Source organism: Geotrypetes seraphini, chromosome 18 (genome assembly GCF_902459505.1).
Source record: "Geotrypetes seraphini chromosome 18, aGeoSer1.1, whole genome shotgun sequence".
Classification (NCBI taxonomy): Eukaryota; Metazoa; Chordata; class Amphibia; order Gymnophiona; family Dermophiidae; genus Geotrypetes; species Geotrypetes seraphini.
Window position 1 is genome coordinate 5,504,396 of NC_047101.1, and position 19,115 is coordinate 5,523,510.

Below are 19,115 nucleotides of genomic sequence, written 5' to 3' on the forward strand. Positions count from 1 at the left end.
TTTGCTCTTAAATTCTTGCACGCTGTTTGCCTCGATCACCTGCACCGGGAGCTCGTTCCAAGGATCAACCACTCTCTCGGTGAAGAAATATTTCCTGGAGTCGCCATGAAATTTCCCACCCCCGAGTTTGAGCGGATGCCCTCTTGTGGCTGAGGGTCCTTTGAGAAAGAGAATCTTTTCTTCCATCTCGATACGGCCGGTAATATACTTAAACGACTCGATCATGTCTCCTCTTCCTCGAGTGAGTACAGCCGCAAATTTTTCAGCCTTTCCTCGTACGATAGATCCTTGAGCCCCGAGACCATCCTGGTGGCCATCCGTTGCACCGACTCTACTCTCAGCACATCTTTTCGGTAGTGTGGTCTCCAGAATTGCACACAGTATTCCAAATGGTTACCCATTAAAGCAAGACTATTATTCAAATTTGCTTGCATCTGCTTCAAATTGATATTTGGGTGGTCTCCAATGTACACACCTTTCCTCTCATTATGAGCTGCACAGACCTGCAAAGCCCACTCGAAGTTTTGGCTTATTTGCCGATCCTAATCTAAAACATTGGGCCTCTTCTATCAAGCTCTATGAGCAACGGGAGCAGCGCGGGCTGTTCAGCGCGGCTCGCCACGCTACAAACTGCTAGCACAGTTTGATAGAAGAGGCCCATGGTCGATATAAGACGTTCCTGGATAGGACACTTGCGTTTCAGGCAGGCAAATCACAATCTTGGTTAGGCGAAATGATCTCTCAAGCCTTAACCTACCGTTCATTCGGGAAATTAGTTAAGACCTATCTGTTGGATAAATTTATTAACTGATTTGATGGTTATATTGCTGTATCTGTGTACTTTTTATACCATTGTATCTCTTCACTGATTGTTCAGTTCTCTTTTATGTAAACCGCCTAGAACTGCTGGCATTGGCGGTATAAAAGAATAAAGTTATGATGATTATTATTATTAGAAAATAAGAATTGCCACTGCTGGGTCAGACCAGTGGTCCATCGTGCCCAGCAGTCTGCTCCCGCAGCGGCCCCTAGGTCAAAGACCAGTGCCCTAACTGAGACCAGCCCTATCTGCGTACGTTCTGGTTCAGCAGGAACTTATCTAACTTTGTCTTGAATCCCTGGAGGGTGTTTTCCCCTATAACAACCTCCGGAAGAGCGTTTTAAAGCCCGTCCTTCCAAAGGAGCTCGGAACGGGTTACAGCATTACAAGGGGTGTCCAATAATTTATCTACCTGGGTATGAACGAAAGGAGCACGCGTGTTGAAACAAGTCTGTACATGTTGTGACGTGTCTCAAGGTTGTGGCTCAGTGCGAGTCTAACATTCCAAGAGACAGGACGTCGGGCGAGTCCTCGTGCGAATCAAGTAAGAAACTGCAAGATTTGGAGCTCCGACCAGTGATACAAAATTTCTCACAAAAGAAGGGAAAAAGCCAAAGGAGATCCATGAACAAATTTAAGTCTCTTACTATAAGTAAAAGCTGGCAGATTAGTACCATGAAAATTATAAAACCAATTGTTTAATGGCATAAAAATGTTGTAAGCAATGAAAAGTGATGACTTTAAAGTGAATACATATTAATAACACAAGAGACTAAGAGACCAGTGTTAAAGCTGAAACATGGGACCGTGTCGGGTACGAGAGAGTTTGTAAGGACTCACAACTGGATATGTTATATGGACTGATACTTATTTACATATGTCTTGTATCAAATGATTATTACTTTTGGTGGGGCTGGTGCTTGATCTTTTCTTTTGTTTTCTCACCGGGAGGTAGCACTTGTGCATGTGAGTGTATGTGTATTTGGGTGTTTGGTGGTTTGGGGTATGACTGTGGAGTGTTTGCGGTCTGCTTGTTGTGGTTTGAGGCCGAGTGCTTGAGGTTTGTGAGCGTCTGCTTGGGGGGGGTTTGTACTTCAAAAACAAAATGTCAATTGTGTTGGGCATCTGATCATTGGATTCCTGTTTGGTGACTCCTTTGCTGTCATGGGTTTCTAGAGTTGGTATCTATGCCTGATCTGTTTGTTCTGTTTGTTGTGATCCTGGTTGTATGTTCCCTTTGCAATTGCTAATAAAGATAACCCCAACATGGACGTAGGTTGATGTGTACAGTTACCTCCCCACTTTCTTTGTGTTTCCTGGCGTTTACCCGGGTAGGTGTGTGTGTGTGTGGGGGGGGGGGGGTGTTGTTGATTCTATTTTTTTTTCCATCATTTCTATACCGTTTTAGGTCAAAACAGTTTACAAAATTATTACATACATAAAATGTTAAGAACAAATCAAGACAAACAGAAGGATTCAATTCTTGCAGCAAATCATCAAACAAGTGTAATCAATATTCAAAGGACAAATAATTGTGTTTCTTAACAAACACCTATCACTGCACTTCTGAATTTGCCCAACAAGGGAATCCCACAGTTTTACTCCTACACACGAAAAGATCATTGTCTCAGTTTCCACATATTTGGGGTTGACACTTGTCTTCAGCAATGCAGAATTTTCCGATCTACGTACATTCTCCAGGAGGAAGTAGGCATCTCATTCCAGGATGGCCCTGTCAAAAGCAGAATGCCAAACATTCAGAGGCCATTCCCTATGTCTTCAGAAAGCAAATCATTTCCCAAATTGGCACGTCTGGGGGTTGGGGGGGGTCCTGCTGAATACTGTTGAAACAAGCTCCAGGCAGACAGTTCTGTGGCTTCCCTTGTGGTGCATTAACTCTCCTCCCACTATCAATTTCTAGCAAAATCTCTGCCCTAGGGACGGGTTGAAAAGAATTCAAGCCATTCCCCTTCTTGTAGGGGTGTGGTGGACTGCAGCTTTTCTTTCTTTTCTGCATCGTCTCCTTAAAATAAAACAGAAAACATACGTACGCTGTCATATGAGGTAACTGTTGTCTTAATTTTTTTCCCCTCTAGATGCCATAAGGACTGTCCCTTCTGAAACGATGTATGTAGACGGTTGAACACCCAGGTAAAAATAAATTCACCTAATTAAAGGGCACTTTTAGTAATTTGCATTGACAGTAGCATTGACTCGGGCTGCTATCTCCTGCATTTAAAAGGCACTTATGCAGTAAAATCCCTGTGTAACGTGGTAGTGGGCAGGATCCGAGCATGACGTGAGCAGGTGGCGGAGTTGTTGGTTGTGACACCTAGAACATGGTTTGTTAACATGTGCTAGCTGTCGACATTGCCGATAGCACAGCCAAACCTACTGCTACCTCAAGAGCGGTGGTATTTGCAGCTGCCAAATACCGTGGTGGAACAGCTTATATGTATGTATAAGCCCTCTTTATCACATGACTCCTTTCTGATAGATTGGGAGCAGGGGCCCAGAATTTTCCCATCCCTTAATAGAGGAAATTTGTCTTTCTGCTACAGTTATTAATCTCCAAAATAGAAAAGTCACCAAAATTGAATGCCACCAGAATATGTGATGAATGACAAGGTGATCTTTTTTTAGTCACGCCTCAATGGTAACCAATCAGAAACGAGCATAATAAAGACATGTTTACTTATAGGTATTTACTGAAATACTCAACCTGCTAAGTAAATTTATTAAGTAGGAGGTTTTTGCCAATGAATGAGGCTAGTCCCATAATAGTGTATAATGAGGTCATTAGACTGGATGCACTGGGACTCCTGAGGCATTTTCTTCCTATCAATAAATGTTGTTTTTCCTTGTAGTGTGTGTATCTCCACCACTGTTTGATATTTAGATTGACGCTATACTTTTTTGGGGGAGGGGGTTGTTTGCCATCTTTTATATTAAACATCCTTCCCAGGATTCCAAATCTGGATTTAGTAAAGTGTTATTCTGCCACTCAGAAAGCAACATTTTGTTATGTTTTATGAGTCTAGAAAAGGACACCTTATTTTCATCTCTTGGCTGGCTGCCAGTCAATATTACACTTCCATTTTCTCTTTTCCAGACTGCATTCATGGTTTATTATTTATAGCCCACCTTATTCTATGGCGGAGAACAGAATAATCATACCCAATAAAAAAAGCACATACAAATACATAGAAAAATTCCTTTGGCATCCCTCTTCCTCTGCTCAAATGTCTAGTACAATGGTTCTTAAACCTGCCCTGGAGACCCCCAAACACTTGGGTTTTCAAGGTATCTCTAATGAATATGCATGAGTGAGATTTACCTATAAAGTAGGTAGTAGGCATGCAAATTTCTCTCATGCATATTCTTTAAGGATATCATGTAAACCTGACTGGCTGGGGGTCCCTCCAGGACAGGTTTAAGAAACACTGATCCAGTACACCGTTCTATAAAATAAATCAGAGAAGTATGTAAAGGCCTAGTGAGAGTCTCAATTAATGGATAGGAATTTTTAAATTATTTTGAGGGAGCAGGCGTTATTAGCCAGTGATAGCCTAGTTTTGTCCTTTTCCTGGCATTTATGTAACTAACATTCCATATGCTTCTTTCGAAGTGGCTGACGAGGCATCCACGCATTGAGGAACGCAAAATAGCAGGTGCGCTGCGCACCTAGAGTGAAAGGATGTCTGCCCCCAACTGAGCGCGCTCAGGGTGCAGGATCACATTAGCAAACGACCATGTCTAAGAAAGGTCGCTCCAAGGGCGAGAAGCCCGAAGCTCTACTAGTTGCACTCCAAGCCGCTAATGAAGATCTCAGGACCAAGTTGACAGACATTCAAATTGAACTCCATCAGGAGAAGTCCAAGGTGAGTGGAAATATTCGTGAAAAAGTCTTCAAAGACTCCAGCTAATCCAGAATACTGCAGCCAAGTTGATCTTTGCAAAACGCAAGTCTGACCATGTCTCCCCACTCCTAGCCAAACTTCACTGGCTCCCAGTGATTTCCAGAATCCATTTCAAATGCTCCTGCCTGGCTTTTAAGATCATTCACGGCATCCTTCCTCCCTTAATCCCACTATCTTATAACTCCAGACCCGCCCAAAGTATAAACTATCCTTCCCCTCTCAACACGGTATTCGCTATGTAGGCAAACTGGGAAAATCACAGGTCTTTGGAACGACCTTACTACCCCGCTGCGGAACCTGGGCTCCCTCCAATTATTCCGCAAGCAACTGAAAACCTGGCTTTTCACTAAAATGTAATTCTATCCCCCCCCTTACTCTTCTCTTCTATATATAAGTTCATGTAAACCTTTTTTTCCTTCTCTTCCTATATTTTAAGTTCTTGTAAACCATGCCGAGCTCCACAACATCCGTGGAGATGATGCGGTATATAAACTTAAGGTTTAGTTTAGTTTAGTTTAGTGGCAAAATTCAATGAAACAGGGATTAAAACTATCAGCTCCCTTCTTAATTGATAATAAAATCATTGGTTTAGTATCATCATTAAAGATATTCGGGGTCATCATCGATGACAAATTTTCTTATCAAGAGCACATCAGCAATGTAGTCAAATGTTGCTTTTATCGCTTGCGTTTGATTTGCTCCATGTCTAAGTTTCTAGAACCGAAATCTTTAAACATTTTAATACATTATCTCGTCATAGCTAAATTAGACTATTGCAACTCACTTCTGTTAAACATCACTCAAAAGGAAAAAAAACGTTTACAAATAATCCAAAATACTGCAATTAAAATTATTCACAATGGAAAAAAATACGACCATGTAACACCCCTTCTAATAGACTCACACTGGCTTCCCATTAATCAACAAATAACATATAAAATATTACTTTTAGTATTTAAAACACTATCCACCAATGAACCTCAATTTATAGACCGGTTACTAATTCCACATAACATGACACGTTCTCTGCGTTCCACAACTCGACGGTTGCTTATGGTTCCATCCTTGAAAATTATTGGAACCAGACGTCATGACATATTTTCAGTAATGGCCCCTCTTTCCTGGAATGCCCTCCCTTTATACATAAGAGAAGTTAAAGACCTTAATATATTTAAAACCAATTTAAAAACTTTTCTTTTTAAAGCGTCTTTTAATCTTTAAACAATCCTTTTTAACAATTTTATCCCAATCCTTATGTTTTTCCCCTACCTGGCTTTTTCTTTCTTCTTATCTGAATAATAGTAATTTTGTAACTTTTACCTTATCTTTTCCCTTCCCTTATGTATCTGAGTCTGTCTGTTTTGTCAGTTTGTTTTTATCCCCTTTTAAAGTTGTACAATATATATTTTAATGTCACTCGCTTAGTATGTAATAAGCCATTTATCAAATTCGATTAAACTTGAAACTTGAACTGCCATCATTTTGACAAAAAATACATCAAAAGGTAGATATAACGAGATGAATTGATTATTAATACAGAGCAGTATGGGAACAGAACATGTAAAAGTCATTACATAACATAACATAACTTTTGTCTTCTATACCGCCACAATCAAAACGATTTCTAGGCAGTTTACACAGAAAAGAACTGGACAATCAGCGAAATACAAAATACTTCAGTTAAGAAATAAATTTATCAAATAGTACAGTCTTAGGTCTCCTTTTACCTAGCCGCGTTAGGGTTTTAACGTGCGGAATAGCGCACGCTAGACCTTAACGCCAGCATTGAGCTGGCGTTAGTTCTAGAAGCTTAGCGTGCGGTAATTTCCGGCGTGCGCTAAAAACGCTAGCGCACCTTAGTAAAAGGAGCTCTTAATTTCTTTTCGAAATGCGCCATAAGACAGCATGGCTCCACTAATATAGTTACCCAACCATTCACTTTCAGGTAAAAGTCTCTGCAGTAGTGGTGTGGCACGAAATTTGGTGATCCTGTCGCCAAGCTGCCCATTTGATCTATGTGCAATTTGTGAACTCTAATAATATCACTAGGGCTTAATTTTAAAATAGCAGTTGATGAACTGAGATATTGGGTTAATTTATGCTGATTATCTTTAGTAGAATTTTCCAGTGAATCTAATCGGCTTGTTTTTCACCTGAAAATTTGCCTAAATTTCATTGGTCAAACTTTGACTGACAAGATTTATTTAGCTTGAGAAGTTGGTCCCGAAATCTACTTCATAAAATAAATTCAGTTCATAAATCCTTCCGTCCTCACTGCGCCTGTTTTGAAAAATAAAACTGAACTCCACCCCTGTCGCCAAAAAATCTGCACTCCCTCTTTCTCCTTCCAAGAACCCATTTCAAAACGAATAGCTTCCAGACACCTTTCATGATCAAAGATCTTATAAAGGTAAGTTTATGGAAGAACAACACTATGATTTTGACATCTGTAGTACAATACATGTCCACCGCGTTACACGAGACAGATCTCAAGACTGCGAAAGATAATTTGGAGAAGAGAGAATAATTGAATCCCTTGTTCCTTGTGTATTAGCCTTACCTTTTGTTTGTGGTTTGATTTCTTTGTATGCTCATAGGTGGCCAAACTTGAAAGAGAGAAAACCCAAGAGACAAAACGAATCCGAGAGCAAGAACAGTACAAGCATACGGCGACGATCACCGAGCTGAAAGGCAAGCTGCACGAGGAGAAGATGAAAGAGCTACAGGCTGTAAGAGAAAACTTGATCAAACAGCATGAGCAGGAGATGGCTCGGATGGTGAAGGTCAAGGAGGTAGAGATCCAGCGCCTGAAGGCAGCGCTCAGTGCTCTGAGGGACGGCAGTAGTGACAAAGTTCGGACAGCACTGACCTCAGAGGCCCGCGAGGAGGCCAGGCGAGTGTTTGACTCTGAGCGGCTAAAGCTTCTGCAGGAGATCACGGAGCTGAAATCGGCCAAGAAACAGGTGGACGAGGCTCTAAACAACATGATCCAGGCTGATAAGATCAAGGCAGGGGACCTGCGGAGCGAGCACCAGTCCCACCAGGAAGCAATCTCCAAGATCAAATGGGAATGTGAGAGGGACATTCGGAGGCTGGTCAGTAATCTTGCATTGCGCTGTGCCATCTTTGATGCCAGTCCAGAGGGTGTTGCTCATGGAAAATATTAACAAATATCATTGGAATATAATATCGGAATGTGGTGACCCCCCCCCCCCATAGCAAATGAACTGTAAACCACACTTTTTACTCAAGAAAATTTGTCAGATAATTTTCCACTGTAACAAATGTGAATCTGTCATATGACCCAGTTTCTGGAAGAAGGACATGGACCAGTCCTGACTTCTTTTTTAATATAGGGGTCCTTTTACTAAGGCTCGTTAGACATTTTAGCTCAGGCTAAATGCTAACGTGTCCTTCTATGGATGCGTTAGTGTTTAGCATGTGCTAATTTTAGCGCTAATATAATAATATAATTATATTATATTAGAATAGAATAGAATAGAATTATATTATATTATATATAATATTAGCGCTAATATTTAGCACTAAATATTAGCGTGCTTTAAATGTTCTTAATATTTAGCATGCGCCAAAACGGCTAGCGCGTCTTTGTAAAAGAGGGGGATAGTTACCCATTGTCCTACCCCTGCTCTAACCCGGCCACTTCTGCTGCTGAGATGCAAATCCTAAAACCAGAAATGGCCAAGAAGCTCCATCCAGACCATGGGTTACTTGATGGGTTTGCCAAATTTAGGTGCCCGGTTCTCGTCAGTTTTCAGAGGGACTAATTTGGGGGGGGCCTAACTTCCAAAATTAGGGACCTGAACCTTTTGACGATTGATCCCAAGTTTATTATGTATTTGATGAATCGCTTATTCAAAATTCTAGGCGATGTACAAAATGTTAAGATATTGTATTACAATAATCAAAGGGAAACGGACAAGAGAAAACATGATACAAAAGGAAAGGAATAGGAAAAGAAATACAAGTTAAAAATAGTAAAGAAAACGAGTAAGGGAAAAAACAATAGGAAAGGGGAAAGCAGTAAGCTTCAAAGAGTTTGAGAACCAGGGCTCAGTTGAAGCCCCTGATCTAATTTTCTGGTTTATGCACCCAATCTAGTTTTTTTAGTAGTCAAATGCATCTTTAAAAAGAAAGCATTTTAACTTAGAAACATAGAAGATGACGGCAGAAAAGGGCCATAGCTCATCAAGTCTGCCCACTCCATTAACCCTCCCCTAACAACTCCTAAGGGGTCGCTCACAGGTGGTATCACCTCTACACTGCCCTCGTAAAGATCCGACATGGGCATCCCATTTATTCTTAAAATCTTGTATGCTGCTGGCCGCGATCACCTGCTCTGGGAGTTTGTTCCAATGGTCTACCACTCTTTCTGTGAAGAAGTACTTCCTGGTATCCCCATGAAATTTCCCGCCCCTGATTCTCAGCGGATGTCCTCTTGTGGCCGACGGACCCTTGAAAGAGAAAATGTTGTCTTCCACCTCTATGCGGCCAGTGATGTACTTAAATGTCTCAATCATGTCTCCCCTCTCCCTAAGCTCTTCGAGAGAGTATAGCCGCAATCTGTGCAGCCTGTCCTCGTATGAGAAATCCTTAAGCCCCAAGATCATCCTAGTGGCCATGCGCTGAACCGACTCAACTCTCAGTAGGTCCTTACGGTAGTGTGGTCTCCAGAATTGCACACAGTACTCCAGATGAGGTCTCACCATGGCTCTTGAATTGGGAGTAAATTCCATATTTGGGGTGCAGTGACGGAGAAAATAGATTGCCGCCGTGGTTTTAAGAGAGGGAACAATCAAGAGGTGTTGGTCAGTAGATCTGAGTAATCTAGAAGAGGTCTAGGGAATCAATAATCTATGTATGAAAGCAGGTGTTTTGTAAAGGAGAGATTTGAAAGTCAATAGACCAGGACCTGAGAACCTAATAATATTTATCAAAAGGTTCCTGTGTCATTTATAAAAACGTTGCTTGTATTTGGGGGGTAGGGGGTTCATTTTTTCACTATGGGAGCATAGTCATTAAGAGTGCATGCTCTTCTGGAAGAGGGTGCCCTGTTGACAACACATAAAAAATATGATATTTCATGTTTTATTCCTGTCATTTTCATTTGAAAATAATGGGCAATGACTTGGGGACTAAACATCCTTACAAGAAATCAGCTTCCAAGTATTCCCAGCATTGTAGAGTTTGGGCTGGAAGAAGGCAGACTGTAGATAGCAAAAGCCTCGTAGGAGAGGAGTTTGGATGAATCTTTCTGAGGTGGCCTTGCTGTGTCTTTTCTACAGATGGATGAAATCAAAGCGAAGGACCGGATCATCTTCTCTTTGGAGAAGGAGTTGGAAACTCAGTCGGGATACCTGCAGAAGCTCCAGCTGCAGAAGGAGGCGTTGGACGAGCAGCTCTTCCTGGTCAAGGAGGCCGAGTGCAACATGAGCAGCCCCAAGAGGGAAATCCCGGGAAGAGCCGGCGATGGGTCCGAGCACTGCAGTAGCCCTGTAAGCCTGCCCCAAGGGTCTGAATGTTAATTGAGGGGTAGAAAGCTCAAGGTTTGAATGGTAGGCTTTTGGCCAAATAGAGAAGAAGCATTCTGAGAATAGGAGAAAGGAGTTCAGAGGCAGATGGGTGCCTTTGTTTAATTTTTGTGCCAATATCATGTTGCACCGTCATTTAAAACTGCTAAATTTCTCATTGTACTTTCAACTGCTTAATAAGTCAATATTCAAAGACAGTGCAAGTGGTCATCTTGTGTCTGAAAATTAATTGGGTTTGTGTAGGCTGTAGAAAGTCACAAGAAGTGGAACACAAGTTCCTGGCGTCGCAGGTAATAAGTAACAAATATTTATTCCTCAAAAATATTATATAATAAAACCAATTGTCCATTACATAGTAGATCACGGCAGATAAAGACCCAAATGGTCCATCTAGTCTGCCCAACCTGATTCAATCTAAAAATTAGGTACAAATGTTTGTGTCATGGCAATGCAACAATAAACCGAACCCTACACGGGCCATGTTTCGACAGTTCTTTGCCTTCCTCAGGAGTGCTAATAGTGAACCAAAGACTGTGTGAGTCTGTTTCTGTTGACACAAATGAACAGTACCTTATAGAGCATAACAGCACTCATGCCAGGCTCATACAGTCATTGATGCACAAACCACTGACAGTTCATCATTAGGACCCCTGAGGAAGGCAAAGAACTGGGATTCACCGGGGAGGAGCCTAAAGCCCTGATTGGCCCAAGCGCCTAAGGCCCCGCCCATGGGAGGAGCTTTAGGCGTTTGGGCCAACTGGAGTTTTAGGCCTCCTCAGTGCATTCTGGGATGCACAGGGAGTGGTCTAAGACTCCGATTGGCCAGATCCCTAAGGCCACTCCCACTTGTAGGGGGGATGCCAGGTGGGGTCTCTAGGTGATTGGGGGCCCTGTAAGGGGGGGTCGCTGCCAAGGGATGCTTAGGGGGAGGGGGGTTGGATGAATTGGACATTCCTCCTGCTGCGGACAGTTGGGGGGGTGGGTATGGGTATGGTTCCGGCAGATGGGTGTGGGCATCTTTCCTGCCAGCCAGCTTGCAGGGGGAGGTTTCAGGGGATCCCTGCAGCTGCTGCTCAGCTGATTGCAATCAGCTCAGCAGCAACGTGATTCTCTAAACATCGCCTGTGACATGGATGCCAGTTAGAGAATCGGGTGGTTAGGCGGGGTTAGGTGTCTGTCTGTTAGGACAGATACAATTCTGTATAGGACGCCGGTGTGTGATTCTCAAAAGCCGCTGAAGCAGCTGCTGAGACCAGGTGTCCTCTACAGAATCAGGCCCTTAATGTATGCTAAGCCCACTAGCATATGTTAAGCTTAAGTTAAAGGAGGCCTTGTAACAGAATCACGCTTAAACAAAATTGTGAAATTCATGCCTAAATGCACACATACTGATATAAGATGCCATTATTCCAAATATTTACTGAAATTGCCACCTAGGTGCCCAACTGAAAATATTAGGGTAAGGAAAGAGCAAGCACAGTGGGGCTCATCGACAACTCCCGTCACTTAGTTCTGGCTCAAACAGATTTACTGAGGAGAACTGGCAATTAACAGGATCCGCTTTCGCTCTCCACCCACAGGATTTGCGGAGAAACCAGAGACGGATGGCAGAACTGAACGCCACCATCCGGAAGCTGGAGGACAGGAACACGCTGCTTGTGGATGAAAGAAATGAGCTGGTTTGTGCCGTCACATCTCTTTACTTCCTTGGGCATTTCATGAATGACAATACTTTTCCTACATGGCTCGCATAAGGATGGCTCACCCCCTGGTTTTAAGAAAGGTTTGGACAAGTTCCTGGAGGAAAAGTCCATAGTATGTTATTAAGACATGGGGGAAGCCACTGCTTGCCCTGGATCGGTAGCATGGAACGTTGCTACTCTTTGGGTTTTGGCCAGGTACTAGTGACCTGTATGGGCCACCATGAGAATGGGCTACTGGGCTTGATGGACCATTGCTCTGACCCAATAAGGCTATTCTTGGGCTTGATGGACCATTGCTCTGACCCAATAAGGCTATTCTTATGTTCTTATTATTATTGTTTAGACAAAAGAGTATAAATATATCAGCACCTATTTCCAAACATAAGCATCTATTAAGCAGTGCTTCTTCTGTTCCATTATTGCAGCTAAGACGAGTCCGAGAATCAGAAAAGCAATGTAAACCTCTTCTGGAGAAGAACAAGTGCCTGATGCGGCGAAACGATGAGCTAATGCAGTCCCTGCAGCGCATGGAGGACAAACTGAAGCTCCTTACTAAAGAGAACGCAGAAATGGTGCACCTCGATTCCAAATGGTTTCTTCCAGTAGGCAGAGCCCAAAGAGGGTTTGAAATGACAGGGAAATAGCATTTCTTATTTCGTTTTGTCTCATTTCAAATCCAAAACAACTCAAAAGCTAAAAGTTGTTTTATTTTGTTTTATGACATTAGTGGATAATGGAAAACAAGAAGAAAGTAGGATAGGACAATGGACCTTCAACCGGTTGATCAAAGCCAACAGGATGCTGTGAAGATGTTTATTAGTGTCCAAGTTAATAAGTCAAACTCAACACAGTACTGTGTTTCAGCATGGGAAACATGCTTGCATCAGGGGTATTGACCAAACAGATCATGTTCACAAAAAGCGATGCTTTTGCAAGGGTATACATACACCAATGTAACTCTCCAGTATTCTCAGCACGCTCTGGAGAGTTATTTAACTTGGTCACTAAAAAACATCTTCACAGCATCCTGTTGACTCTGTCTGGTCTGTTGGCTTTTGATCAACCGGTCGAAGGTTCATTGTCCTATCCTACTTTCTTCTTGTTTTCCATTATCCACTAATGACCCATCCCACTTTCTTCTCGTTTTCTGTTATGCCTGTGTGGGTTTGCATTCTGCTGGACTTTTGGTGGCTCATCAGTGGATAATGAACTGGTCATTTCCTGCTGATTTCATAAACAAAATGCAAGAGTGATTGAAGTGTTATGAACCAGTTTGCATTTTGCAGTAAACAAAACATATAAACAGTCCACAAAAAAAAAAGTGGGCCTCTTTTATCAAACCGCGGTAGAGCTTTTTAGCACGCACCAGTGAGGTAAATGCTCCAACGCTCATTCAATTCCTATCTCGCCAGCACGCAGTTTGATAAAAATGGGCCTTTGTCTGTAATTGGAAGGCCATGCTGGCAGCAGCCTATGGTCTGGGCCTTCAGTCCAGATTGACGGGAAATCCTAGCCATATAATAGTCATTTTTTATGTGCTCAAGCTCCTGTGGTACAAGAACTTTGCATTTTAAGGTCTTTGACTCTCTGTTCTCTTTTCTCATAACTGCAGAGAGAAAAAATTACATCCCATGCACCCCTGAAAAAGTTAAGATCTTTGAACGACCTGGACCAAGCCAACGAGGAGCAAGAAATTGAGTTTTTAAAACTTCAGGTTCTAGAACAACAGAACATGATTGATGATCTCACGAGGGTATGTCTTCCCCAGCCAGTGGCGATAATGTTCATTTGACAGCGGGTTGCTTTGTGGTTCTCTTTGGAAGACATTTTGGATTTTGCTCTCACAGCAACAATGACCTACTTGTACTTCAAGTTTCAAGTTTATTAGTATATTTGATGAATCGCTTATTAGGATTACTAAGCGATGAACAAAATTAAAAATAGAGTATAATACAGAGAGACTAACATATTAACAATATTCTTTCATAAAATACAAACATGAGTCGGGAGGGAAAGTGGAAAAGTTACAATTTTCATCTTGGTAGAAAAAGGGAAAAAACAAGAGGGAGGGGGTTGGTTAAACTATAGCACATTTTGAAACCTTTCTTAAAAAGTTTAAATATTAAAAGCATCTTTAAAAAGATAAGATTTTAAAGATTTTTTGAACAATGTGAGATCTTTATTGTGGCAAAGACTTCCACCATTGAGGGCCCATCACAGAGAACATGTCCGATCTTCTTGTTCCTATAATTTTCAAAGAGGGAACAGAAAGGAGATTTTGGCTTGATGAACGAAGTGGGCGTTGAGTATTATGTGGTATTAACAATCTTGATATAAATTGGGGTTCGTTGAATGCTAGAGTTTTAAATATAAGCAACATTATTTTAAAAATGATCCGATGGCCAATTGGAAGCCAATGGGCATCTATCAACAATGGCGAGACATGGTCATATTTCCTAGCATTGTATATAAGTTTGATTGCAGTGTTTTGTATTAACTGAAGTCTTCTTTTTTCTTTTTGGGAAATATTGAGGAGAAGTGCATTGCAATAGTCAAGTTTTGCTATAATTAGAGAGTGAATTAAAATAAGACACTGTCATATTAATTTTGGGCCCAAAAAAGGCACTAGGTCTTATTTTTGGAGATGTCTTATTTTTCATGTACAATGATCATCTCTCCCTTCCTCTCCTCCACCCCGATTCTTCCTATTTCCTTTCTCTCCCCCACATGTGCAGCATCTTTCTTCCCCTCTCATCCATCCCCTTGTGCAGTATCTTTCTATCCCTCCCTCCCATCCTTTGCAGCTTCTATCTCTCCCTCCCATCCCTTGTGCAGCAGAATCTTTGCAGCTTTTCTCTATCCCTTCCTCCCATCCCCCCATGTAGCATCTTTCTATCCCCACGCCCCTTGCCTGCTGACCCATCTCTCCCTCCCATCCGAACCAAGAGACCGAAATAAATACCTTATAACAAACCGGCAGCGTCAGCACCAATCTAGACAGGCTGCTTCACGCCCATGTGATCTCTTGTAATAAATACAGCCAAATTTAAATAACATTATTGCTTCAATTGGCAACCTATGTAAAATCCGATATTTCATTAAATGATCACATTTTTTCACATTAAATATTAATCTGACAGCTGTGTTCTGAATGGTTTGTATCCTTTTAAGAAGATAATATTGCAGTAATCTAAAGTGCTTAGAACCAGTGATTGTACCAAAAGCCTGAAAGAAGAAAAGTCAAAATATGATCTAATGGTTTGAAGTTTCCACAACAAAAAATAACATTTTCTAACTAGGACATTGATAAATTATGATCCAGATTAATCCCTAAGATTTTAATAACTGGCGAAATGGGGTACCAATCCTGTATAGTTTTGAAGTGATCTTATAAGATGGTGATACTAGAAGAATTTTGTTTTGTCTGAATTAAGTTTTAGTTTGAAGTCTTTCATCCATGATTCTACCGAGTGAATTGTGGAAGATACAAATTGCAAAGTGTCAGCTGAAAAGGCTTTTCTCTGAAATTTTGTAAGAAACTTGAACCATGAAGATTGACAACATATAATTTCCACCAGTTTTTGACGTCATCTTTAATGGATTATGCTATTAAGTGATTGCACTGTAATTGAAAGTATTTTGTAATTGTCCTGTCTTTGAGCCATTGTGAAAATATGTTAACCGCTTAGTCATAGGCGGTCTAGAAATTTTAGAAATAAAATAAATATTGTCCGCATAGCTATAAAGTTGAATTCCAAAGGAAGATAGCCTAATTCCCAAGAAGGTTAAATAAAGATTGAAAAGTGTCAGAGAGAGAGGGGAGCCTTGAGGTACCCCGCATGAATTCTTCCCTATAGGTGAGCACTGATCTTCAAAGCGAACCTGATAAGGTTGATGGTCCAAGAAACCCTTAAGTCATTTGAAAACATGTCCTGATATTCCAATTGCATCAAGGCATCATAATAGGATTTTAACGTCAACAAGGTCAAATGCGCTGTTTAGGCCAAATTGCAAAATCAGGGCCTTCTTACCTACACTAGTGAAGATACCAGTTCTGTCTCAGTACTGTGGAGGGATTGAGAAGGGTTGCAGAGTGGCTAATATGGAATTTGTGCTTAGCATCCAACATCCTGCCATCTATATTCAGGTGGCCTCTGTAGTAGTGGCATAGCGAAGGTAGGAGGTGCCCAGGACACTGGTGCCCTCCACGCCTTCCTTTCCGCCCCCCGCTTCTTCTCTGTCCCCTCCCCCGCTCCTTTCCCAACCCCACCCCCACGCCACACTCGCTCCCTTCCTTCCCCCTTATCTCTTTAAATCTTCGTCAGCTTGCACCGGCGTTGGCTTTCCCTCTGTTGTCACTTCCTGGCCCCATGACCTGGAAGTGATTTCAGAGGGGAACCAGGCCAGCGCAAGCAGCAGGCTGGAGAAGTTGTTCGCGCTGTTGAAAATTTAAAGAGGTTTGGTGGTGGGGGGAAGGGAGGGTGCGAGTGTGGCATGGAGGTGTGAAGAGGTGCCAGCGCCCCCACCAAGACGGCGCCCAGGGCAGTTCACCCCACCCACTCCTTACTATGCCACTACTTTGTAGAATTACTTCCTCTGCAATATTTACAAAATGGAGGTTCACGTTGACATCTTCTTGGGTTGGAAACTTGCCAAATGAATGCAGCTGTTAATGTAGTTTCTGTTCCCCGATTTTTGTAGGACAGGGAAAAGCTCATTCGTCGAAGGAGACATAAACGAAGTTCCAAACCGATCAAGGTAAGGAGGAAGACATCATTAGCAGATCACAAAGACAGGCACTGAGAGATGTCTTGTGGTATAACATGGTTTATTACTACTACTATTAATTATGTCTATAATGCTACCAGACATACGCAGTCACAAAGAAGAATACAGTCCCTGCTCGGAAGAGCTTACTATCTAAACAGACAAGACAGACAAACAGGATCCAGTTAAGGGGAAGGGTTAATCTGCTGGTTGGGAGTAGGGTTAATGATTGAAGGTTATATCAAAAAGTCTGCTTTTAAACAAGGGAAGAGGCTTGGTGAACAAATTCGGGTAATTTATTCCAGGTATAGGGGGCAGCTAGATGAAAGGAACAAAGTCTGGAGGAGTGGCAGTGGAGGAGTGTTTATTGTGATGAGAACTCATTTGGAGAATAGCATAATGAGATATTCCACTCTTAGTCCCCCCCCCCTCCAAAAGTATTTCTCCCCATCTGTATTAGTGAAGAAAACTGTTCAAAATATCACTGATTGTGATGAGCTATTCATGGATGCCTCTATGTTGTCTGCAGTACAGAGACTGTGCCCTAATGGTTAGGAGAAGCCTTCTAGATAGAGCAGTGGGCAAAGAACCAGGAAAGCCAGGCCTGAGTTGATCCTACTGCCTCTTCCACTGATCTTGGGTGAAACTCTCCATTGTCTTGGGTACAAACTTAGATAGTAAGCCCCTCCAGGGCCAGGAAAGTACTTGAATGCTCCTGAAAAAGATATACAGTAAATCCAAAATCTCTCCCCTTCAGCCATTGTGTTCAGAAAGAAACAACAGGGATGAGCAGCAAGAACATTTTGGGTTTCTGTCGTTTCCTGCGTTGCTTCCAGGAATGTTAATTTTCTTCATTTTTGTTTGGCCACTTTTTAATCTCGGGAGCAAAGACCGAATGTGCGCTCGTTCAGAACAATGGCATCTTCCTTTCCTAATACTGTGCGCGCACTCAGTGGTTTGAGTGGACCCACCGTTGGGAAAAAGGTGTATATAGAGCAAACATGAATGCCCAAAGACCCAAATACTCGAAATGGTGCTGTAAGTTAGGCAGCAGTAGATGTAATTGGTTTTAATTGATGCAGTAATTGACCATGTAGTTTAAAACTAATTAAATACTTCTTAGAAAAAGTGTAGGCATCCCTAGGCGCCTATCGATAGAACATCGGAGCCACGTCTACAGAGGCACCTAGAAGTGCTTAAGGCAGTGTATCGCAAATTGTGTGCCGTGAGACGCTGGAGTGGAGGAGAGGCGCCCTCGTGTAAAAAGTTCACACCTGCTATTTGGGCCTTCAGGCCAGAGCCCCCTTCATTTCTGGGACTGAAGTCATTCCATTATGGAACAGGATTTTGAAGGGGCCTGCGGATCTTTCTGCTTTCCTGTCCTAATGTTTTGGGCACGTTCTTCTTTCACTGTTTCAGAGACATCTTGTTGATACAGTTTTTGGGTATGATGATGACTCTATGGATTCGGAAACCTCCTCAGTGGCCTCATATCGAACTGACAGGACACCAGCCACTCCAGATGACGACCTAGAAGAGGTATATTTGGCCCAACTGAATTCCTATTAAGGTTGGATTTTTTTTCCATTAGTATGTTATATATAAAACACCTCCAGCGTATAATTGTGTCAGGAAAGGTAAAGGGATTTGAACAGGTCATGTAGAGAGATTGTGGAGCCCTGAGCCAACTTTTACATTGCCCTCCCCCCAGAAAAAATCTGGTATCTTTTTCCTTTCACTTCTCCCCCACCCCTTTCATCTGTGATGCAGCATTTCCCCATCTCTCCCTCATCTCCCCATGCACATGTTCAAGCCACCTTTCTTCTGATTTGGCCATATTTGATGACCAGCTTTGTTAATCTTGTTTCAAATCCAGGGCAGGTTCAATCTATGGACCAGGAGAGGCACGGCTGAGGCCACTGCTGAGAAAGGGTGCCAAGATCCCAGTCCAGCATCTATTCCTCTAGAAGTTGGAAGGTAGAATGGAACGGACTAGGATCTTGGCACCCTTTCTCATCAGTGGCCTCAGCCGTGCCTCTCTGGTCCATAGGCTGAGCCGGCCCTGGATTTGAAACAAGATTAACAAAGCTGGTCATCAAATATGGCCAAATCAGAAGAAAGGTGGTTTGAACATGTGCAGAAGAGTGGCTTCTTCTCATTTATTTATTTATTTATATACCGCCTATCAAAGTTATCTAAGAAGTTTACAGTTAGGTACTTACAACCTATCAAAGTACCAGTGTCATTAATGTCCAGGGTCATAAAGATGACCAGTATTGTACCAGCTGGAACCAGTCTACTCACCTCACTATATGAGCTAAATGAGTCCCTAATGGTCATCATGGTATCCTTG

The 19,115-nt window shown here is 42.2% G+C and overlaps 1 protein-coding gene across 2 annotated transcripts in view; it reads left to right on the forward strand.

Moving 5' to 3' along the window:
* Positions 1–2,855: 2,855 nt before the first annotated feature.
* Positions 2,856–19,115, forward strand: part of JAKMIP2 (janus kinase and microtubule interacting protein 2) — a 34,404-nt gene continuing 18,144 nt past the window's right edge. For both annotated transcript variants that reach the window (XM_033927384.1, XM_033927386.1), the window contains exons 1-9: positions 2,856–2,971; positions 4,449–4,701; positions 7,338–7,835; positions 10,047–10,256; positions 11,873–11,971; positions 12,421–12,567; positions 13,608–13,748; positions 16,697–16,753; positions 18,182–18,301. In XM_033927384.1, the coding sequence (XP_033783275.1) occupies positions 4,573–4,701; positions 7,338–7,835; positions 10,047–10,256; positions 11,873–11,971; positions 12,421–12,567; positions 13,608–13,748; positions 16,697–16,753; positions 18,182–18,301 (1,401 nt within the window). In that variant the 5' untranslated portion in view covers positions 2,856–2,971; positions 4,449–4,572. The remainder of the gene's footprint in view (positions 2,972–4,448; positions 4,702–7,337; positions 7,836–10,046; positions 10,257–11,872; positions 11,972–12,420; positions 12,568–13,607; positions 13,749–16,696; positions 16,754–18,181; positions 18,302–19,115) is intronic.